This window comes from Prionailurus bengalensis, chromosome B1 (genome assembly GCF_016509475.1).
Source record: "Prionailurus bengalensis isolate Pbe53 chromosome B1, Fcat_Pben_1.1_paternal_pri, whole genome shotgun sequence".
Taxonomy (NCBI): domain Eukaryota; kingdom Metazoa; phylum Chordata; class Mammalia; order Carnivora; family Felidae; genus Prionailurus; species Prionailurus bengalensis.
Window position 1 is genome coordinate 56,723,107 of NC_057344.1, and position 25,547 is coordinate 56,748,653.

Here is a 25,547-nt window from a genome sequence, read left to right on the forward strand (position 1 = left end):
CTCAGGGCCCACAACACTGAGGCATACTAGAAGAGAAACAGTGTCAAAGAAGGAAATTCGATTACTGTCAGTGGTAGTAATATTCTGTGATACTACATGGGGCTAAATAATAGCACCACCTTACCATTACCTTCAACTCTAAGTATTACATAGAATCTAATGAGTACATAGATATTGCAGTCAATGTTCCTTCTTCCCCTCCTCTTATTGGCTGAACACAAATTACAAGAACTTTCCAGAAATTCTTTTCGTCAGTATAGTCACTATTATTATTTTAAAATGTGAGGACTAATGATAAAATAAATCTGACAGGTTGTCTTTAACATGACAAAATATATCACAAAATTTACTTCACCATTACTAAGTAATTAAAATTTAGGCACTTGTAGGCATATAATAGTAACAATATATGAAACTAAATTATTATTTATTAATAAAATGGACATTTATTTTGTGTTCTCAAGATGTCACCGTGAATAGAGACTCCAAATCGCTTTAAAATATAATGCTGAATCCATAAACAATAAAAATACAACATAATAATCTATGCCACCATAAATAGTGAATATTATATATATAGTCTTTCTGTCTAATTAATATATCTGCCACTTAGTAACCTCTAATTCACATTATTAAACTATAAACTATTGGTAAGCTACAAAACCTAAGTAAAAATTAAAATAATCTAGCCTCCAACACATGTTAAATAATAAACAGTAAAACAGAACCACCGCATGTACATGTGCAGAAACAGACACATACACACCCACACACACAACCAGACCAAACAACCTAGATAAAGTAAAGAAGACATTTTCTATTTTTCTACAGTACTCTGTATATTTTTTAAAGTAGAGTAGTGTATTCTACTCTTGCAGTGTCATAAATAGAAAATCAGGGAAAATTAAATAGAAAATGAGCTTGTGACCTCATAAATCCTTTCAAATTTTCTCCTAATCTCTAAGTAATGTATTTGTCAATCTTTTTTTTCCAAAATGTAAACAGAGTAAAGATGCTGAGAAGAACATGTAGAATGTTCTTTAAATGATAAAGCTACACATGCCTTTAGTTCAGGTAATTCCCACCTTTTGCTAACTGTGACACAAATATTGCCGCTTAATTTTTTTTTGGGGGGGGTGCAGAGAGAGACAGAGCATGAACGGGGGAGGGGCAGAGAGAGAGGGAGACACAGAATCGGAAACAGGCTCCAGGCTCTGAGCCATCAGCCCAGAGCCTGACGCAGGGCTTGAACTCACGGACCGCGAGATCGTGACCTGGCTGAAGTCGGACGCTTAACCGACTGTGCCACCCAGGCGCCCCTTGCTGCTTGTGACTAAATATCCTTTCTACAAGATTCTTCAATTGAAATAACATTCCTTCACACTGTGGGAAAAACAAAACAAACAACAACAAGGCATTCCCTATAGACTCTATAGGTACCAGTCCTGAATCTTTATCTATACATGTCATACCTCCTGCATGAACCAATAATACAGGAGACCACTTTTCATAATTTTCTAGAGACACATCTTTAAAGGGTGCATCTATACTTTCCAGGCACTAGTATTTCCTCTCTCCTCCTAATATTTATGAACCATCACATATTGTAAATGTGTGTAAAATGTAAAATCCATTAACAAGTTCTTATTGCACGCTCTGAATGAGGGCAATGTAAGAGAAATTCCTGCAGAGGAAGGATCTGGAAGAGTTTACGAGGGTGGTTATTCTAAATTTACCAAGCCAATCAACCCATCAATCTCAAGTTCCAGTGTGACATTTCTGATGGACAGATATACTGGTGACACCTTTGTAAAGCAGGCTGTTATATATATACACACATATACGTACATATACATACACACACATACATATTTCATTAGCCTCAGGAAGATAAATAGGTGAATTAGGTCCAGGCTTGAACGTTAACTCAATTTGTGGGGTTTTGGCAAACCACATCTTTGCTTAGCTTCCTCATCTGACTTAAAAGAAAGTTAGCCAAGATTATTTTATTCATCTTGAAATGGCAATCAACCACATTTGGTAGGTGGAAAAACAATACTTGGCTTAAAATATTTATATTCAGAATCACAGAATTCCATGAAATATGAGGTTGGGTTCTGTTGTTGTTGTTTCTTTTATTGTTCTTATTTCTTTTTTCTTTCTTTTTTTCCTACAGTATCTGCTTACAGACTAGTTTCCAAGTGTAGCCAGGAAATATGAAGACTTGGCTGAAAGAAAAGTTTATTTAGTAACTGAAAGGAATCTTTTTTTTTTTATTTTTCAAATAAAAACTCATGACAAGAGAATGAAAAGCATCATGCAATGAGATAACATTGCATATTTTGCTTACAATTTTCAAATAATTGAAATAGTTTTGCTAACACAGCGTGTTTCTAGAAGACAATATCAGCATGGGTTAAAGTAACAGCTATTTGATGCAAAAAATCAAAATGTGTATATGCATGTTCTAAAATAATTCATACAATTCAAAATTTTTCTTTTAATAAACTAGACCAAATGTTTAATCAGTGGATCAAAGTCTGCCCTAATATAAATTCATATGCTGACCCTACTTTAACAACATGAAATCTGATGTTATAACTTGGAAAATACCATTCACAAATAGCAGATTAAAGACAAGGATGACCACACTCATCACTTCCATTCAACATAATACTGAAAGTCCTGGCCACACCATCAGACAACAAAAAGAAATAAAATGTATCAAAACTGGTAAAGAAGAAGTAAAGCTTTCACTATTTGCAGATGACAAAATATATATAGATATATAGGAAACCCTAAAAACTCCACAAAAAATTACTAGAACTGATAAATGAATTCAGTAAGAACACAGCATAACAAAATGAATACATAGACACCTGTTCCATTTCTATACATTAATGGTGAAGCAGCAGAAAGAGAAATTAAGAAAACAACTGCATTTACAATTGCACAAAAGTAATAAAGTACCTTGGAATAAATTTTACCAAGGTAAAAGATCTGTACTCTGAAAGGTATAAAACATTGATGAAAAAAAAAAAATGAAGATGACACAAAGAACTGGAAAGACATTTCATGCTTATGGAGTGGAAGAATATTGTTAAAATGTCCATACTACCCAAAGCAAGCTTCAGATTTAATGTAATTCCTATCAACATACCAAAAGCATTTTTCACAGAGCAAGAACAAACAATCTTACAATTTGTATGAAACCACAAAGACCCCAAATAGACAAAGCAATCTTGAAAAAAAAGAAGCAAAGCTGGAGGCATCGCAACCCCAGACTTCAAGTTATATTATGAAGCTATAGTGATCAAGTCATTACACAAAAACACAAAACAAACATACAGATCAACTGAAAAGAACTGAAATTCCAGAAATGAACCCACGACTATGTGAGCAATTAATCTTTGACAAAGCAGGAAAGAATACCCAATGGAAAACAGTCTCTTCAACAGATGGTGTTGCGAAAAGTGGACAGCAACATGCAAGAAAATGAAACTGGACCTCTTTCTTACACCACACACAAAAATAAACTCAAAATGGATTAAGGACCTACATGTGAGACCTGAAACCATAAAAATTTTAGGACAGAGCACAGGCAGTAATTTTTCTGACATTGACCATAGCAACATTTTTCCAGATAGGTCTCCTGAGACAAGGGAAACAAAAGCAAAAACAAACTAATGGGACTCCATCAAAATAAAAAGCTTCTGTACAGCAAAGACAACAACACAAAACTAAAAGATAACCTATTGAATCGGAGAACATATTTGCAAATGACAATATTGATAAACAGTATCCAAAATATAAAAAGAACTTGTACAACACACACACACACACACACACACACACACACACACACACACCCCAAATAATCCAATTAAAAATGGGCAGAAGACATGAACATTTTTCCAAGAAGACATACAGATGGCCAACAGACACATGAAAACATGCTCAACATCACTCATCATCAGGGAAAGGCAAATCAAAACTACAAGGAGATATCACCTCACACCTGTCAGAATAGCTAAAATCAAAAACAAGAAACAGCAAGTGTTGGCAAGAATGTGGAGAAAGCAGAAATTTTGTGCACCATGGGTGGGAGTGCAAACTGGTGCAATCACTGTGTGAAACAGTATGGGGGTTCTTAAAAACTTAAAAACAGAAATACTATATGATCCAGTAAATTTACTACTGGGTAGTTGCCCAAAGACAACAAAAACACTAATTCAAAAGGATAGATGAACCCTATGTTTATTGCAGCATTATTTACATTAGTCAAACTATGGAAGAAGCCCAAGAATACATTGATACATTAATAGATAAAGAAGATATGGTGTGTGTGTGTGTGTGTGTGTGTGTGTATACATGTACGAATGTATATACATACACACACTACAATATTACTCAGCCATCAAAAAATGAAATCTTTCCATTTGCAGCAACATGGATGGATCTAAAGATATAATGCTAAGCAAAATAAGCCAATCAGAGAAAGACAAATACCATATGATTTCACTCATATGTGGAATTTAAGAAACAAATGAACAAAGGAGGAAAATACGAGATAAATCAAAAACCACTTTTCATATAAACAACAAAGAGATGGTTGGCATAGGGGAGGCAGGTGGGGGGATGGGTGAAATAGGTGATAGGGATTAAGAGTACACTTATCTTGATGAGCTCTGAGTGATGTATTGTATATTTGGAACCAATATAACACTGTATGTTAGCTACACTGGATTTAAAATAAAACAGAATAATAATTCTTATTGTAAAATATAAAAACCTAATATTTTTTTAAACAGTAGTTGACGAGTGGAAAATAAAATTCCTCCTTACCATTGTATATGCACAAATTTTATCTAACATTTAAAATATGACAATGTGCTTAAAGCAAAAAAAAAAAAAAAGACTGCAAGTGAAAATATGCAGAAACCACTATAAAAAAAAGAAAGTGATAGGGGCACCTGGGTGGCTCAGTCGGTTAAGCATCCGGCTTCAGCTAATGTCATGATCTCACAGTTTGTGAGTTCGAGCCCCGCGTCGCGTTCTGTGCTGACAGCTCGGAGCCTGGAGCCTGTTTCGGATTCTGTGGTCTCCCTCTCTCTCTGACCCTCCCCCGTTCATGTTCTGTCTCTGTCTCAAACATAAAAAATTAAAAAAAAAAAAGAAAAGAAAAGAAATTGATAAAGTCTCAAAATAGTTAAGATTTTAGCCTGGTATTGAAGTAGTTTATGGCAGAATAGAACTATTTTTCTTCTAAGTCTATTGTGTGCTTAACATTAGGCAGCTCATCAAATTCTAACTAAATGCAATATATATTTAACAAATTAATTAAAATTGTAATAAGATATTTGAAAGCTCCAAGAATTCATTCATGTATAACATTTATTATTAGCAATAAGTACTTTTAATATTTTTTAATAAATGGAACATAAATTCATAAAAAATATCAGTCACCCCTCCATACCAATTCATCATGGATCCGTTGCACCCTGCGACAAATAATTTACGCTCTACTTCACATCCATACAAAAAGGAAAATTGTCTTTCATATCACACCCCAGATTTCACATACTGTTTCTGTGCACTCAACTACTCTTAATACTGCTCAACACACTACTCATCAGGCTTTATAGAAAAGGCTTTAGGAGAGAATCATCTAAATCAGGTATGAACCACCCCATAGCATTCCATAGTGATTAAAGTGAAAGCTTAGGGCAACCTTAAAAACTGAAAAGTAAACCCCAAGACTGTAACTTTGAGAATGTGTATTGTAATGAGGATAAAGTGTTCTTAAACATTTTGTTTTGATGGTGGTAGAACTCAGAAATCTTGCCTCATGTTTATGTTTGCCTAGAAGTACTCATATGTCAGCCTCAAATATTCACCACCAGGTAAGGCAGAGACCTACTTAACTTTCATGCTTTAACTTTATGACACTCTCTCCTGGGCCCATGGTAAAAAAGAAAAAAAAAATCATTCTTTTTATTTATTTATATTTATTATTTTTTTAATGTTTATTTATTTTTGAGACAGAGAGAGAGACAGCATGAACGGGGGAGGGCCAGAGAGAGAGGGAGACACAGAATCTGAAGCAGGCTCCAGGCTCTGAGCTGCCAGCACAGAGCCTGACGTGAGGCTCGAACTCACGGACTGTGAGATCATGACCTGAGCTGAAGTCGGACGCTTAACCGACTGAGCCACCCAGGCGCCCCATAAAAAATCATTCTTATTCACTATTCTCAAGTGATGTTTTTGAGAGTCAAGGCTCAAATTTTTATATTTGCTCAAACCTAATAAACCAGGCAACAAAATGACACATGCTAAAATGAGAAATGAAAATATTCAAAACTTTCTCACAAAGTACTCAAATGTCCATCAATCCTGACAGTGGCAAAATTCACATACATCTAATATATATGTGAAAATACATATACATGCACTTGTCCATATAATCAATATCACACTGGAAAGAAGGGAAAACACTATTAAATATTAGTCATAGGTAAGTAAATGAAAATCAGCAAAGAAAAGGATAAGAAACTAAATAAATTGATTCATAAGATAAGCATAAATTAAAAGGAATAACCTACCCAACTTAAAGACGGGGTTGCAAAACATAATAAAGAGGATGGAAAGACTCTGGTAAACAAACACAAACTACTATCTTACATTTAAAAAGGCCAGGTATCTATGGCAAATATTTGATTGCCATATTTGGATTAAAATGTTTTTTAAAATTTATTACTTAAGAAAATTTTCACCAGAATCTACACATTGCATCAGTAAAATGAAAATGAAACTTTTCCCATCTAAAAATACCACAAAAAATAATATCTGTATATATCTACATGAAAGATACTGATGAATCATTTAGAGTAAATACATCACTACAAGATCTCTGACAACGACAGAATGTGTCTCAAATAAGTAGAAATATGTAATTGCAGATACTAACAGAAACAATGTAAAATCATATAAAGTGTTGCAAACAGGAAAAGTACTTCTTTAGTGTTCAAGTCAAACAAGTTGCTTAAAATTGTATGCACATTATTTTCTCATAATGATCAACACAGCATCCATGGACATGTTTTTGTTAGGTGACAGAGCCTAAAAAATTGTTTTATGAGCCTAAAAATTGTTTAAATATTATGACAGAAGTCAATGTGTAATATCATGTGTTATCTTTGTCCAACTATACAACATTTTAAGTGGCATTTTGAATAACAGGTGCCACTGAACTGATGATATTAAGGGAGAAGACCTGATTTAAACAACTCCCTCTGATATTTCTGCATATATTTTTAAAGCTGAATACAGTTGATAAACCTTCTTATATTGAAAATCACTTTAATACACTATTAAGACAAACACAAAAGCATCTGAAATGAAAGAAGGTCAAAGTTAGGTGACTAGTAGATAGAAATGTCAGAATGAAAAGTTCAAAATCCAAAGCTGACCATAATACTAGTGCAAACAAGAGGAAATATAATTAATGTGCTTGAAGCAATTTAGCATCATGAAGAGCTTTTTGGAACCATCTCATCAAACACAATGCTATTTAATTATCAGAACAGTAAGAGATTTCCCCCAAGACACTGCATTAAATATGTCTCTACCAAATAAACCCTGTCATATCTTTTCTAGCTCTTAGATTTTTCCCTAATCTCTTTCATAAGTTTACCCTTGAATTTCCTCCCTCCCTCTCCCTGCTTCCCCACCCCTGCTAGACAACTGCTAATTAAAATGAACACAGGTAAATCAAGGTAGACATTTTCAAAAGAGGGGGGCTGTAATAATGAGGACCTGTGTTACACAATCACACTAACAGAAGTCTTAAGATCTGAAGCATTCAAATTAAAACAAACTCCTTGAAATATATCAATCTACACTTCCAAAATGACTTTTAAAATGAAGTATGCTGCTTAGTGCTCCCTTGTAGGTTGTATTAATTAACTACAAGCTTTTGTACAAATTAGTAAAATTTTCTTAAAAATTCTTTCCTAAATTGTCACAGTAGTTATTTTAATGTAGACATACCTTGTGCTCAAACATTTTATAAGTGTAAGTTATACTGTAGGTGTTACCATAATTGGAGAAAGAGCACACTCAATATTATATTTTGTTGTTTATCTTACCAGCTCACTCAAAGGTGACCATTCTTTTCATTAAAGTTACTGAAACTATACATGGCTTCTATAGTGTCTCAGATATCTACATGTTTGATGAAATCTAATTGTGATTTTCAGTCTCAGGATCAGTCAAGTCTTGACAAAACAGCATATTTATAGCCAGAAAAAGACTGACAGAACAAACACATGCAAATAGAACCTTAATTCATGATAATAACAGTTTACCTTTTTATATTCACAGTTGTTTGATAATACATATGTGATATTTAAGCATACACAATGGGTTGTGCATTATCTAATATGTATTAATATACTTCAGCTCGGGGTGACTTTGTATTAATATACTTCAGCTCAGGGTGACTGGGTGGCTCAGTTAAGCATCTGACTTCGGCTCAAGTCATGATCTCGCAGGTTGTGAGTTTGAGCCCCATGTGGGGCTTTGTGCTTACAGCTCAGAGCCTGGAGCCTGCGTGGGATTCTGTGTCTCCCCCTCTTTCTGCCTCTCCCCCACTCACACTGTCTCTCTCTCTCTCTCTCTCTGTCTCTCTCTCTCTCTCAAAAATAAACATTAAGAAATGTAAAGAAAATAATATTTCAGCTCATGTAAGTTTAATATGTAGAAAACAACTTGTATCTGTCACTCCTAATTCTTTCAAGAAATATTCATTGAATGTCTAATATGTGGCCAGGTAATGCTAGGCACTGGAATTAAAATGCAGAGAAAGACAATTTTTTTTTATTTTTTTACATTTATATTTATTTATTTTTTGAGAGACAGCGCACAAGTTGGGGAGGGGCAGACAGAGAAGGAGACACAGAATCCGAAGCAGGTTCCAGGCTCCGAGCTGTCAGCACAGAGCCCAACGCAAGGCTCGAACTCACAAACCGTGAGATCATGACCTGAGCTGAAGTAGGACGCTTAACCAACTGAGCCACCCAGGCACCCTCAGACAATTTCTAATTGTATTAGCTTTCTTGGGCTGCCGTAACAAATCACCAAAAATGAGGTGACTTACAACAACAGGAATTTATTCTCTCACAGATCTGGAGGCCAGAAATCCCAAATCAAGGTGTTGGCAGGGCCATGTTATCTCTGGAGACTCATTACTGCTCTGCCTCTTCAAACTGCTCGGCTTACCCTTCATCATTCCAATCTCCGCCTCCATCTTCACATTGCACCTCCTTCTTCTGTCTATACCTTCTCTTCTGTTCATCAAATCCCTCCCCCCCTCCCCCGCCACCACCATCATGTTGTGTGTCTTTTATAAGGATGCTTGTCACTGGATTTAGGGCCTAAAAGGAAAATCCAAAATGTAGCTCAAGATCCTTCAATTAATTACATCTACAAGATTCTTCCTCCAAATAAGGTAACATTCACAAGTTCAAGGAATCAGTACATGGACAAACTTTTTGTGGGGAGGAGGGCACCAGATGACCTATTACTAGGCTCAGAAAATTTAGTGATTAATGGTGAATAAACGACTTAACCAGGTAGTTAACATACAGACTGGTAAATTTCATTATAAGGGCAGAAAAGGAAAGTTTTTCTTAGGAAACACTCAGGTAAGGAGGTACCCAACTCAAGCTTGAGCAATCAGGGGAAGTTTCCCAGAAAGAATCTGAAGAAAAGTAGAAATTACCCAGGTAAGACTGAAGATAAACTACATGCAAATTCCCACAGGGGAGACAACATGATATTCTAAGGAATGAGAGAGAAATTCAGAGTGTCTGGAGCACAGGGAATCTTGGCAGTAAAGTAGTGAGCAGTTGGGTTCATCGAGGAGAGTTTAACACAGTAAAGCCATATTAAAGAATTTCAACTTTAACTCAAAGAAATGGGAAACCAATGAATAGACTGACAAACGGCCATGGTCTGTCCAGTTAGGCACTGGGATAAAAAATCTGGCTGCTCTGAGTGTGGACTGGAGGACACGCTGGAGGCAGGAGTATCAGGTTGGGGGTCTTTCCCAGAAATCCAGTGAAGTGTCCATGCTGGTCCCAACCAGTGCGGTGGCAATGGGCACCAAGAGATGTGGATGAGTTCAAGAGAGATGTTTTAGGAAGAATTGCTAATGCTTAGATCAACTGAATTTGAGAGGAAACATAATGAAGGTACCAACTGTACTGAAAACCCGAATAGATGATGGTGTACTTCATTTAGATAAGAGACACACAGGGAGAGCCAATTCAGGGAGTGGAAGAGAAAAGATGGATTTCATTGCAGACATTTAAGGCTTAAAACATGTTTCTAGATTTCAGATTGGTGTGTGGAGTGTGGATCATATGCATAGAGGGAAAGGCAAATTAGACATAGTAATTTGGGAGCCACCCATTTAAATTCAATAGGTGCAATTACGAGGGGCTGGGTGAATTGTCCCTTCCCACACACCCCTCTGCTGAGAATGCAGACAAGATGTAACTGCAGAGAACCCCAAGAAAATAGCATTTTAAGGAAAAGAAGTAGGAGTCTATAAAGACACTGGTCAATGTGACTGTGCACGGGTGATGGCTGGGAGGGACCATGGGGATAGAAGAATTAAAAGGGGAGTTTGCATGGTGAAGCCTAAAGTACCAGTATAGAATCAGTGTACGTGTTCCTATTCAGCCTTCTTGCTTGTTTCCCAAAGCTGCTTTTTCCAACCTCTTCTCTCTTTTAAGTCTCCTTACTCTGATTGTATCAGGTAAGAGAGTTTAGTTAAACTCTATCAAGTAGTATGACTAATGAGAAGTGTTTCTGGAATTAACTACCAGCGACAAGGCCGGATAGGAGCTACTGCAGATTAGAGGAGCTGGAATCAGCCCAAGGTACACAGAAGCAGAAAGTCAGGAAGGAGACGCATCAAGTTTTGTGGTTAAGAGGAGAGACACAAGGCAGTAGTTACAGGGGTGTGTGGCAGGGGGGTGACGTCTATGCTTTTCTCTTGCTCCCTGCACTCCTCCAATAGTGAGAGAAATCTGAGAAAGTTTAAATATTGATGTGAAGGATGGATCAGAAAGGAAAAGACTAAAAATCAATGAGAAAAAAAGAACAAAACAAAAACACAAGTCAATGTGAAATTCCTAACAAAATGTTGTGGTCTACAGTCTGGGTAAACAGTCCTTATGTATCCTAAAACAAGGGGCATTTTTCCACAGTGACAGGAGGCAAGTAGAGACCTGGGAAATAACTGCAAGTAATTTTCCTGATTTTGTGGCATAAAGTCTTGGTTCTCCTAGTATGAAAATACTATGCTGTCAGTGAAGAATGAGGCCAGACTATCTACGGAGCATGATAACAGAGGTGGTGGCAAGGGAGATTTGACAACAGACGAGAAGGTTGGGAAAAGCAGCTTTAGAAAATGGGAAAAAGTGCTGAGTGGGAAAGCATAGAGAGATTCACTACTAGTAGTTTTGGCTTCATTGTGCAAGTTTTTATTTTTAACTTACGCAAGATCGTCTCCCTTGAGGTGACACACCTAAGCAATGTTTACCTTCTGATGGCACAGTATGAAATAAAGTGTCAGCTCCCAGGATTACAAACAAAACGACAGCAACACAGATCAACAGCAGAAGCCTTGAGCTAAAAACTATTTCTCACATCATACACATTTCAATAATTGAAAATGCAGTTAGGTTCAATAGAACCTTTTTTTTTTAATATACTGCAAAAGACTCAAGCTTTTCAAGTTTGAAGTCTTTCGTCTATTCATAGGGCCAATAACTGATCAAATCGATTTCCACTTGAAATTCTTCTTTAAGGAAAATGTTAAAGGAAAAAGGGAGGACAATGGGCTCTGAGCAGAAAAAAAGGAGGGAAGAGGGGGGCAACATGATAAAGTAGTTTGTATTTCTACCCGTCCTTGAATAGTATCCCTTTGGCCTCTCTGATGCTTATCTTTCCCTCCATATTTCATATATTAGGACTCAAGATCTCTGCCTAAAAATGCTAAGGATCATGCAGAAAATGTAATTTCCTTCAGTTGGTGAAAGAAAAATTGGAAGTTTCTGTAGAAGTCAAGAGGGGGAAACAATCTCATTACATAGTTGTTAATCTGACACCCTTCTGTTAGGCTACCTAAATAAATGATAAAGTTCACTCAGCTAGGGAATGAGAGCATTTTCACCTCCCCTCACCACGGAGTTTTCTACAGCTTTCTATTCCTCTGTCTTTCCTTTTTTTTTTTTTTCAACGTTTATTTTTGGGACAGAGAGAGACAGAGCATGAACGGGCGAGGGGCAGAGAGAGAGAGGGAGACACAGAATCGGAAACAGGCTCCAGGCTCTGAGCCATCAGCCCAGAGCCCGACGCGGGGCTCGAACTCACGGACCACGAGATGGTGACCTGGCTGAAGTCGGACGCTTAACCGACTGCGCCACCCAGGCGCCCCTCCTCTGTCTTTTCAACCAGTTCTTTTCTCTGATGCACTAGGAGTGAGATAGCATTTCCTTTGTCAAGTTCTCTACTCTGGGCTCAAACAGCATCATTCAGAAGCAACCAGAACAATAATGTTAAAATTCAAGTTATATAAAATAATAAAATAAACTATTCAGCCCTGAAGACATTTTTAGATAATCCTTTATGGAAGTTCAGACTTAATGACATAATTTATAAGATAGTTTTTATCCCTTGAGGGCAAAATACACATTGAGAAATCAACACCATGTGAAGAAAACAGCACAGAAAAAAAAAATATGAGGGGAAAGGTCACCATAACAGCATCGGTGTTGATTGCATATGCGGGAAAGAACTAAATTCTCTGTTGAAATTCAGTTTGCTTCTGACATGTATGACTATGTGAGCCCTTGCTTCAAGTTAGAAAAACTTTTAAACTAAATGCTATATTATTTCCATATGGGCTACTATAAGTAAAACAAACAAACAACACACACACACACACACAAGAAAAGAAGTTAAAGAAGTTAAAGATACTCTGAACATTTTTTAATGCAGATTTTTATATATCCTCATGATGGGTCTACGAAAGAAATGGTGTGTAAGAACATACTTTTCCTTCTTTTTTATCTCATCTCAATTCCCTAGAATTCTAAAAGATAATAATAGCTAATACTAAAATGGCTTGCTATGTGCAATCCAGTTTCCCAAACATTTTGAGCACATTAACCTATTTAACCCATATATTGATTCAATCAAATAGGCACTACTTTTTATACCCATCTTAGAAATGGCAAATCTAAGATCCAGAAAGGATAAGCAACTTGTCCCAGGTAGCAAATAACAGAGTTGGAATTGAAACCAGGCAGCCTGGCTCTCATATCCAAGCCCTTAGCTGCTGTGTATATTTCCTTACATTGCTGAGTTAATATATACTTTCTTGTGTTGCTATGGTCCAGGATGTGTCCAATGTAGTTACATTACATGGTAAATCCTAGACAGTCCAACACTTCAATATTAATAGAATAATCACTGTAAGATCTTCACAAATTTTGAAAAATCTCTTCACTTTTGCCCATAGGATAATAATATTCCATGTATCATGAATTTGCTGTGACTATTTAAGAAGAGCTTAACATGGTGTCTGGCACATGGTAAGAAATTATAAATAAATGTTGCTTTAACTTTCATTATTAATATGTTGTCTTTTATTCTTGCTTGTACTCTAATGTTTGGATCATAATGATTTCATTACTTTTATTATTCATCTACTATCTTGAAATTCTTGGCAATTGAATACCACTATCTCCTTATCCTTGTTATAAATATTCCTCCACTGCCCCATCCCACTATGTATTCTTAACCAATTGCTTTTTTTGCTTTTTTTTATTTTGCTTTGCACATCTGTTCATTGCCTGCATTTATTTTGACAGGTGCACGGCTGCCTTATTGACCAGGCAGCTACGCGGTTTCTTGACATTCCCATTCAGTATTATAGTCTTCGATCTTTATTATAGGATTACATATACTATGATAAACATCTAATTAACTATCATCTATCTAGATATTATAGATATGTATCTATATTATACCCTTTCACACTTTGCAGAACATTTCACAAATGGTCAATTACTTTTCCAAATTAGCAGGATACTTGTAATAGGAAAAATCTCAGACTTCTCTGCCAAACTATAACAAGCACAGGCTCTATATTTACCTTTCAGATCCTAACAACCTTTTCAGCTTCTCTCCTTCTGCTCTGTTTTCATCTATCTTCATTGTCCTTGGGGACTGGCCCCTCACCCTCCCATGGCATCAGCCTTCTTGTGGTTTCTCTTGTTTGCTGTCAACCAGGACCCTACATTCAGCTGTTTGTATCAATGCTAGCCCCAACGATACTTATTCTCTGTCCTATAAAATATTTTAGTTGTATGCTTAGTGTTCTCATTTAACCATTTACAATTTTGTTCCTACCTCTATCATTGTGTGTAACTACAATGAAGACAGTATCAGGGACTATCAATCCCAGTCACTTCTTCAAAGTCCTCACTTGCCTTAAATTATGTGACTGTTAACACTGTTCATCATTTTTCTTTTTATGAATCCAGAGTGCACAGACTCAAATTCTGTCTTTGTGCCTTATGTAACTGTGTATTGAGCCATTCAGAAGGACCTATCTCAATGAATTGTTGAAAGATTAAATCAGTAAATGTGCAGGAAACAATCAGGACCACATAAATATCACACAATAACTGACATTTCTCTATGTCTTCTAAACTATATATAACTGAAACATGTATTTCTTAAAAAACAATTTAATCCATCCCTAAATTATGGGTGTGTGCATGCCTTTTTCTTAATAGCAGATTGTAAGCTAATTGAAAACAGATTTATCTCTTAATCACTTACTTGCCACAGGGAGTAGCACAGTATCGTGCACATAGCCAATAAACATCTATTTTATCAATGATAAATTAACAGGGATATGTTTTTATATTTTATTATATTTTTACTGGGTGTGCCCAATATTAAGCTTACTCACTACTGTCAATGAATATCCTAAAAACTGAGAAAAAGGTAGCAATGCTGTTTGTTTAGCTTCCCTTGAGTAATTACTATGCATCAGGCAATTTACATATATTAATCCAATTGGTTTTCTCTGCCATGTTTTTATGAGATAATATCTGTGTTAACATATGAAGTCCTGAGGTTCAATAATGTTAAGTGACTTGCCCAAGATGATATACTTTGGGAAGTGGTGAGCCCAACATTAGAAACTGAAGTATCTGCCTTTCCCTCAGCCTCATCCCAACCCTGTCTAATTTTGGTAAAAAGATGCAGGTCTGTATTCTCCTCCTACAGGAATGAAGCCCTGTCTAGTGGGTTCAGAGACCAACCATATCATTCTCTCCCTTCTCTACATGCCCGTGAAACATACAGAAAATTCTACCATTTGGTGCTCGTTTCTTTGTTTCATGATTATATATTTTACCTCACTGATTTTCTATTTAGAAAATTAAAAACAGGCACATACAATATGCTTTCTCTGTGTCTCCTAATTCCACGGAAGGGAATAATAAATTCTGTACAGTGGCTTTATGATTTTGATAGTTTCTATTCTCCTTTTAATTCATTTTTCTTCAGAATAATTCAATCTCTCTCATGACCAAGATTTAAACAACAAAAGTAGTTCTCTGATTCTTGTTTGTAATTAATGTAGAGAAAACAAAATGTCTCGACGTGAGGCATGGGCTTTATCTGTTATGGGAAATGAAAGGGGTCACTACAAAGAATTATTACTTACAAAAATCTCTTCTATTAAATGCTTCAATTTTTTAATAACTTTGAATGCAATATACCAAAAAATTTAGTCATTTTTTGCAATAAATGATTATATGAAAAATAAAATTAACAACCTGTCCTTAAGCATTGGAACAAAAAAATTACAAAGAAAAAGCCCTTTTATTTTCTAGACCTTATTCATGTGAACAGTCCCTCCTTTCCAGATTTAACACATCAATGACAGTCCTGTACCATATTCATTGTGCTGCTGTGCTCTCTTAACATCACCTTGAGAAGAAAAACCATCTGTAAATATTTGTTGAACAAACACTAATTTCCTTGCTAAAGGCAATGATTGCTTATAAATGATCACACTATGTATAACAATAATCTATATTCATTAACCCTTATTGCCTGCTGTTCCAGATACCAAGCATTGGTCCTCACTGTAACACTGCAAGAAAAGTACTGTCATTCCCAGTTGACTTCAGAGAAAACTGATTTGGAGAAGATCAGTGACGCTGAACCCCACCGAGGGCGAAGTGCTGGAACCAGAATCTGAACCCTGACAATTCGGTGCCAGAGCCACCGTCCTTATGTATTGAAGGAGAACAAGCCAGTACGGAAATTCTGATATTTCTCCTAAAATTATGTTCAGTTGGATTCTTTTGCTGAGGAGATATGCCAAAAAATATGGGAAAAGGAAAGCCCAACTTACTCAAACTTGGGTGGCGGCCCTGACGATGCATTCATTTTTATTATGATAAAACAGTTCAAAATGATTTGTAATAAAATTCCCCGTCTCTGGCTTTCTAGACTTCGAGTACTGAAAATAACATTCCATGAGTAATTGAGCAATAAATTTAAAATTAGCCTTCTCAGCCCTCATCGAGACACCAGCAGTCCTTGCACCAGAGAGCTGAGAGCCACCGCCATCCTCTATGGCACCCATGACAGGGTTGATTCTATTACCAGATACCAAACAGATCACCCTGTTTATAATCCATGCAACTCTAACCAGGCTAAATCCTTGCTATGAGTGTCACACTTGCAAAACAAATGTAAGTACTTCTACACACAGAGGCATTTTCTTTATTTCTCTCCATGCCTTCCTAGCATTATACTGATAATGGTTTAAATGATGCTTCCAACTCGGTTGACTAACAGCTTTCTTATGGATTCAAAGCAATGGAAAAAGCATAAAGTTACAAAAGAAAGTGAAAAAAACTGCAGAAAATGAAGCAGTTGGGGGGATTTTTTTCCTTATAAGTGAGGCGATGTATGTGGATATGTGTTGCTAAATGAATAAGTGAAATGAATACTTTGAAAGTATGGCTACTCCAGCCCACATTTCCCCCCATCACACTAGAAGTAGAAGAGTTGGAGAAAACATTCATGTGATTTGCCTTTAGCCCTAAATACACCTTTCTTTTTACACCCTCCTTCTGGCCACCCAAGCTGGAGTTTGATAGTAACAGACATCAGCATATTAGTGAGGAATAGTGGTGGTAAGCATCTTCTTGAACATTCATGGATGCCCTGTGTCTTCTTTACAACCCTTAAATAAACCCAGTATACATATAAGTATGTGTGTGTCTATATATCCTCAGTGGAACAATAGTTTTTATTTTGTTGTTGTTGTTGTCATCGTCCCTTCAAGAATTACAACTACATTGAGATAATTTAGGAATTGTTAGCTTCATATGGAGAACAAGTATCCAGTTTATGAGTATGTCTTTACCTTTACTGTCATCCTGAGAACCTCCTATTTCGTGGCACATTTGCACCTTTGATTCTCTAAAGGTACTTGTGTAAATACATGTGAACATGAAGTAAAGAAAAGAACAACATGGTCCTGCCAGACAGTTTTAAGAATTAAAAGTATCCAGGGGCGCCAGGATGGCTCAGTCGGTTAAGCGTCCGACTTTAGCTCTGGTCATGATCTCACGGTTTGTGAGTTCCAGCTCCGAGTGAGCCTCTGTGCTGTCAGCCTCGGGAGCCTGAAGCCTGCTTCAGATTCTGTCTCCCTCTTTCTGTTCCTCCCCCCCGCTCGCGCTCTCTCTCTCTCTCTCTCAAAAATAAATAAAGTTTAAAAAAAATTAAAGAAAAAAAAGAATCGAAAGTATCCAGTGCTCACCTCTTTATCATCAGTAAGCCAAGCAAATGAGAAATGAGTAACTGCTGAGACAAAGCACAAACACGTGGGCTTCCAGACCCTACTTACACCTGCCTGAGGTCTTTTCTGAATTTAATCTGTGTCCGCTCCTTTAGGTTATTCTTGATGTACCTTAGCTGACTTTGATCTGTATACAAATGTTACAAGCAGAGACACAGTTGCAAATTTCCCTAAAGGTGGTGGTCACTCCTGACGAAACTTTAAAAAAAAAAAAAAAAACCTCAATTCTCTTCTATATGCTACTTAAGCACCCAAACCCTTTTCCCTACATTCCACTCTTGACTTGGTTTCTTTTATAGAATTAAAAAAAATAATAAAAAAAAATAAATTTACAAGAGGCTAATTGATTCTGCACAACTTATCCAACACAGCAATGAACAAGAGAAAAACCTATCTAATTTTTTACCAGATTGTGAACAGAAGACTGTGTTTCACACAGTCTCCCAGGAGGCAAGGTGATGAACTAATCATGTTGCGATCTACGAGGTCACAGCAAATAATTAAGACACTTGTTACAGTGGTCTGTGTGGTGCGATCCTGTAGCGAGTCAGAATGGATTTTCCATAAATTCAAGAAAAGGTCCTTTAAAATCCTAATTTAAAACACTACATTTTCGCTAATTAAGAGCAGTGTGGCTCAAACTAATGCATCATTTTATATCTAGTGTATTGATAATCCTGAGTGCAGGAAGACGGAAAACCTTAAATTTTCTCGCCTGTCCTTAGTTAGCTCTTCCAATATCTGAGGTGTTTGCTGGAAAAGAAACACAGACACACTCTACAGCTTTAGTGATCAGCATGACAAAGGAAAGCAAGGCAACCTGCATACACTATCAATTATCTGACATCTTCACATCATACAACAGGTTTAAAATGCCACAGGAAAAAAGGCTGTTTATTCTTAGCCAAAAGAAAGAATCCCCTTGAAGTGTGGTGCAAATTAACATTAGAAGAGTTGGTCAAAGATGCTGAGCAATCTTTCAGGAGAGGTTTTGTTTTGTTTTGTTGTTTGTTTTTTAATGAAGGTGAAGTCCCCCATCTGTCATGGACAACTTACATGTGGCTCTGACTACAAACAAAATATTACCACACAGTACTTTCCATGCCCAGGATGTGAGCTCAGGACTTCACATTACCTGAAGTGGCAAGCATGATTAGCCCTATTTCACCACCTGGGATTCTGAAGTACAAGAAATGAGAAGGTTCCATAGTTTAAAAGTGACTTGAGCATCTAAGTTTTTGGTTTTGGTTTTATTTTTCAATGTGGTAAAAAAAATCTAGGGCAAACATAAGTTTCTAAAATCATTCTGAATAATTCTGAAAAAAATTCTGCTTTAAAATTCAGGAATTCTGACTCTAGTTGTTTAATTTCAAAAATAATTTACAAAAATATTGCAAGATCTTTTTCATATTCTGAACATTCTTGTATTATTTCTGCAAGTCATATTATCTGTAACTTTGTTGCTAAATTACAGCTACTTTTTTAAACTTTTTAATGTATTTGGGAAAAAAGTGTTTTGGGGGTATTTTTTTTTTTTACTTATTATTGTATAAGCAATTAGGAAGAAAGGCACAATGCTGGATGAAGTAGTTTTGTTCTAAAACATTGTTTTGTTCTATGTATCACCCTAATGCACAGCTTAGTTATGATCTAAATATATAACTTTAATTTAAATGCAGCTGAAACCAGAGAAGAGTCGCAATTCAAATTTTAAGAAAAAAGTGAAATGAAAAATTACTACACATTAATCATATGACAATCATCCTCAACTAAATATCATATGCATTATCAATAGATTGTTTTTAATAAATGTATGTATTTCTAAAGAAAATAAAGGAAATAATTCTATCATCCCAATAACAGCAAAAAAGTGACAAATTCAACTGAAAATAACACGACAATCATTATTGATAAATATAAACCAAAACCACAATATATTTTTAAATTTTTCTAAAACCTTAAAAAAGTCAAAAGCATAAAAATTAATTTCAGTAACTTGATTCCAACTTTGCAGAGCCCAAACAATAAAACCCACATTTTAATTATTGCCTTATTGACATTATTTTTTCAATCCCCTTTGGTCATGTGAGAGAAAAGAGAAAAAAAAAAACTTTTAGATGAATAATCTGGGAATTTTTATTTCGTATTTTTTCTCTTTTCCACACCATAGATGGAGCCAATGTTCAACTATTATGGGAATTATCCTAAATATTATTCTAAGCGTGAAATGACAAGAAATACAATTAACTTGTAATAGTATAAAACTGAGAAAAAATGTGGAAAGTACTAAACTTTAGTTTAGCATGAAAATTATATATAGTTTCTATCAGCATTTTCTGTTTACCCTCACTTTGTCTCAGTTTATCTTATAAATACATTTCATACTGCATAGACAGACAAACCGTTAGTGATGTGCTCTGATAAAATACAAATTAGAAGAATTTAAAAAGTATTAGCCATCCTATGATTTTCAATTCCCATAAATTATTTCCCTGCAGGTCATTGTAATAATTAAACTATTTAAAACAGTAAAGGTTTTCAGTTCCCCTGACCAGCACATCACAGTTAGAACCAGAACTGCTGTTTTACGCATAAGTGCTTTAAAAATAGACCGCTCACGTGGGCACGTGACTTGTTTTGAATAGCTTCAGTACTTACTGCTGTCAATGCCTCAATCAGCACATTATCCCTACCCTCATGATTTTACAACTTAGTGATAAATATAGTAAAAGATGGCTTTTGAAGAACATTTTAGCAATTAACCATGAAATAGTCTTTTTAGAACAAATTGCTAAATTTAAATAACACATTACCCAATAGTCAAATTACATGCTTCAGTTGGAAACCTGGGTGTTTGGCGGACTTAGTAACATTGATTTATAGATACATTAGCAAAATATTATTTCACAATATTAGCCATGTTAATTCATCACTGCAAGTCACTTTTTATTTGGTCGAGTGTGTATATATACATATCACATATACATACATATGACTTAACTCTTACTTATCCAATACTTGTATAATGATGTCAACTATCCTAATTTTCTTTCCAATTATACTTAATAATGGAATAAAACCAAGAAAAGCCTATCTTTTTCTGTTTTACAATGATTTCTTTCAGTAAGTGATAATTTCTACCTTTTAAATTTTGTTTCTATAAGGAAATATTACTTTTTAAAACTCTCAGGTTAAATACTACTAAAGTATGTGACTGACATTCATTTTATGGCATGTTACTGTCTATCTTTATTCTCGGTTTCAAAACTTTCACATGGGATGGTTAAACTGGAATGTCACCAGATACGCATCAGTTATTTAACCACGCAGTATAGGAAACTTCGAGAAACAGCCCCTTCTCTTGCTACCCTATGCCTTTCACACTCATTAATTTATTACCTAATATTAAGTATCATTACCTAATATTAAGTATTACCTAATATCATTAAGTATCACAGAAGAACCAGAAACAAGGAAACCCCTTTGGAAATTATAAGTCAGAGAGTTGATTTGGCATATTTCATTTTTTAATGCCATTGGACACATTTCTCATTAAGAGTCAAAATCAGTAAGAGCCAGTGTGAAAGTTGTAAAGATCTCATTAATAAGATTAATTAGTGTTTTATGTTAGCTATACAGCAAATACTTCAGCTGGTTATTGTTAATTGAGTTAGCAAAATTCAGGGAAAAATCATTTTGCTTTTGTTAGTTTAACTATTTTGAAATAGAAATTTCACATAATAGGTATTAATTACTAACATTAATAGAATCTTGTTTCATATCAAGGATTGGAGAAAAAAGTGATCTAAATATAAGAAAAAAAAAGTTTCACATTCAAAGTGCCCATGTTCTTTTTTTCCACTGCAATAACAAAACAATATACTTCAAATCAAAGTTATATCCGTATAGAAGGGATGATACAGATCGACCACTAAATGAAAACATGTCAACATTTTTCCTCAAAATTCCAATCCACCAAAAGTCCACAGACAACTAGTTACCTTTAAAGTTTAAAGACTGGTAATGAGTACGTGTCAAAATGAAAAATCAGATTACTTCCACGTATTTCACAACTAACCACTCACAAAGATTAAACTTTGTTAAGTATAAGAACCAATATTTAATTACCATTTGTATATTGCTATTGTCCACAATGTACTTTAATTTAAACACACTGTATATGTGGAAGGTACATAGTGTACATGGGTGATGACCCTTGAAATTAAGAATATTAATATTCTGAGGTGATCCATTAAGACTACTTTAAAAAGTGTTGCATCAAAACCACAGAGAAGGCTGCATTCTATTGTTAAAAGTTTAATGACAGAAGCTGTTATATTTGATAAACAAGAGATTCAACAATATTACTTATCAACATTTTGTAAAGGTTATTTTGCATTATTACTCACTGAAAAAGATAGTTATTTTGATCACTGTTAAGTCATGAGTGATGCACATACTAACAGACTGCATTCTGTGTAAAAACAAAGCATACCACCGCGGTGTTTCAGATGTGAAGGAAAGCTTTTAGCAACAAAGTGTTATCACCAGGTTGTAAAACTGAACGGACACTTAATAACTCTGCCTGTATACCCAAACCCACCACCTTAGCAACAGAGGAGAAAAAACAGACTTTAAGTTTCCACAGAGTAAAAAGCTGTTGCTAAGCAAAAACTATAACCAAAAATACAGAAAATTGTAGCTTGTTTTTTGAGACCTACTTCACAAGTTTAATGATTTAATTAGCCCGGTTCACTTTAATATAGATACCCAAACCAGATGAAAAGCAGCAACAAACCCCTGTGACTGAACTTGTACCAAACCCACTTTCACATCCCACAAATTAGCAGTTCCCTTTCATCCACCTCAAAATCAACGCAAAGACCAAGTGAGAAAGACTGTCTTCCTGTTGACCTCTCTTGGCCTTCTTTTCTAGTTTATTTTACATTTCACCCATGTCATTGGTTGCGATCTTAAGACTACTTACTTGAATCCCAAAGTCTCTAGTCTTGTAATATCAGCTCTGCAAAGACTTGGGAGAAAAGCCAAGGCGACCCCACGCTTGCTTCCTTGTGTCCCCGCGAGTTGCACGCCTTACCAATCCTCCTGTGATCTTTCTCCAGATGGCACTTACCTGCTGCTCCCCGGGTTCTGTAGATTTCACCAGGTGCTTATCCTTGTACAGAGACCAGAGACCAATATTGGGCAGGAAAATTAAAGCCACCATGAATAACAAAGTCATCTGCAGAAATCTCTTCTGTTTCCTCTTCATTGCAAATGATAACAGAGAAGAAAAGTTAAAGGAGATGGCTCCCTGACTGGTTCTTGTGTTTAATGCCAAAGTCCTTTCCTCTCCCCTGCGAAGCACCAGAAACTGAGGAGAAGCTAAAAACTTTTGTTGCGTGCTCAGCACCAGTCTGCACGATTCAGAGGGAGTTGGGCATCTGCAGAACAAACGCACAGTTACTTTCCCCCCAGAAAACTATGACGAAGGCATTATCTATTGGCTTAGAAGTAAATGACTTGACTGAGGAAATCATTAAGCCTCCCTTAATATAAAGCAATGGAGTAAACAGGATGATTGCACACATAATCCTAAATTATGAAAGTCTATATACGGCATGCTAGATACGTAAGAACACAGGAGTTTTGGTGTTTTCCCCTCCCTTAGTGAGGGAGGGTTGGGGAAGAGCGGGTCAGTAGCGGGAACTGCGTGGGAGGAAGCTGCTCAGCCCCAGCAAGCGTCAGGTAGAAAAGTGTCCGCTTTTGACATTGGAACATCACCTTCCTCGTCTTCCCCGAACACCTCCTGCTGTGCTCCCCCTGGGGTAACCCACCTGAACTCAAGTTCAACTCCCTCCGAAGCCAGCGTGCTGGCGGGCTCCACGCGGATCCAGGGACTCCGGAACACAACTCCTGTTCGGATGGAGGTCCACAAACTCCTGGATGCTCACGCGCGGTCTCAACTGTCCTCGGCAGGCGGCGGCTGGCGATTGGGGAGCCCGCTGGAAGGGAGGCTACAGATGTCAGCGGAGTCCGGCCAGGGAGTGGAGGCGCCGCGCCGCTTCGCCTCGCGCAGCCCCGGGAACGTGCTCTTCCGCGAAGTGAGCGCTCTGCCCATCAATCTCTTCCCCTTCCCGCGTGACGCTCTCACGCTCCGCTGTTCATGTTACCATTCTTTTCCGGCAACTGAAAGAACCCAGAGAAACATCACGAGCACCTGAAGGGCGGTGTTTTGCGCGTCCCCTCCCGCGAAGGGGACGGAGGCCGGCGAAGCCGAGTCTGCGCCGGGCCGGGCGGTGGGCGAGGGCGCCGGGGAGGGAGAGCCGCAGGCGAAGCAGCGCCGCGCTAGCTCCGGGCTGGCCGCTCCGCGCTCGCTGGCGCCTGCCTTCCGCCGAGACGCTGCCGGTGCCGACCACGTGCGGGAGCCCGAGCCCGGGAGGGGAGGGCGGGCCGCCGGCAGGGGGTGGGCAATTCCGCCCAGCTTCCAGATCCTATATAAACAAACCCTGGCGCGGGCAAGAAGAGGAGGGCGAAGACGCCGCGGGACGCGGACTTGCGGCTCCCAGCCTCCGCGGAGCCGCTCTTGCTCGCCCTGGGCTGCTCGGGCCGACCTCACACCGGCAGAGATACCAGCTCCCCCACTCATCTCACCCCAGAGGTGCCAGGCCAGAGACTCCAGAGGAGAAGTCGCCGGCGCTCGCGGGTTTACCCCGATTCGTCCATGGTGCGGGCGGGAGCGCGGCGAGCCGGGACGCGGCGGCGGCGGCAGGAGGCAGAGGCGAACCCTGGAGGGGCCAGTCCCGCCGAGAGGGGCTTCCTGGGCACGTGTCCCGCCGCTCAGGCCAGGTACGCGGTGGGGCGAGGAGGAAGAGGATCCCGAAGCGACGCGGAGCTGAGGTTCGGGGTTCTCAGGCAGCAGCTTCTGGAGCGACTCCGTGGAGACCCAGGGCGCTATACTTGGGTCTGCAAACACCCGGGGCCCCGTTAAGATTTGGCAGTGCCACCCCGCTCCTGCCCCGCCCTGCTCCTCCGCACTGAGCGCGCTTAATCACTGCAAGGGCTACCTGTCCCTCTGACCTCGCACACTCCTCCCATGATAACCGGGAAATGTGGGGATCGAGGTAAGCCTCTGGCAGAAGGGACTCCTCCCTCTCCCCAACGTATAGATGCACCAACGCCCCTGAGCGCGCACGACGAACCTGGGCAGCCTCTGCAAGACACCTGCGTGCCTAGCAACGTGCACCGGCCACTCTTGGGGTCCAGAGCTCGTAACTCCTGAAGGAATGGGGGCTTAGCTGAGGCGACATGCATGCATGTAGTGCCCCCTGTATCAGCCTTGTCTCGAACCAAAAAGAAGCGCCATGGCCAGCTCTTTGTTACCAGCTAGATGTGATGCCCACATACTTGGGATGGATGAGACTGTGGGCCCTAAAACGGCTTTTTGGTATTTTCTCTCTTCTTTCCTTCCTCTCTTCTTCATCTCTCTCGCGCGCTCCCTCTCTGTTCTCCACCCCCTCCCTCTGCCTCCCACTTCCACTCTCTCTATCCCTTTCTCACTTGAGAAAGACACTGA

The 25,547-nt window shown here is 37.9% G+C and overlaps 1 protein-coding gene across 1 annotated transcript in view; it reads right to left on the bottom strand.

The window, feature by feature from the left end:
- Positions 1 to 24,196, bottom strand: part of GALNTL6 (polypeptide N-acetylgalactosaminyltransferase like 6) — a 1,211,922-nt gene extending 1,187,726 nt beyond the window's left edge. The window contains exons 1-2 of the mRNA XM_043555626.1: positions 23,809 to 24,196; positions 23,106 to 23,415 (exon numbers count right to left, since the gene is read on the bottom strand). Coding sequence (XP_043411561.1) covers positions 23,106 to 23,243 — 138 coding nt within the window. The 5' untranslated portion in view covers positions 23,244 to 23,415; positions 23,809 to 24,196. The remainder of the gene's footprint in view (positions 1 to 23,105; positions 23,416 to 23,808) is intronic.
- Between the last annotated feature and the right edge of the window lie 1,351 nt (positions 24,197 to 25,547).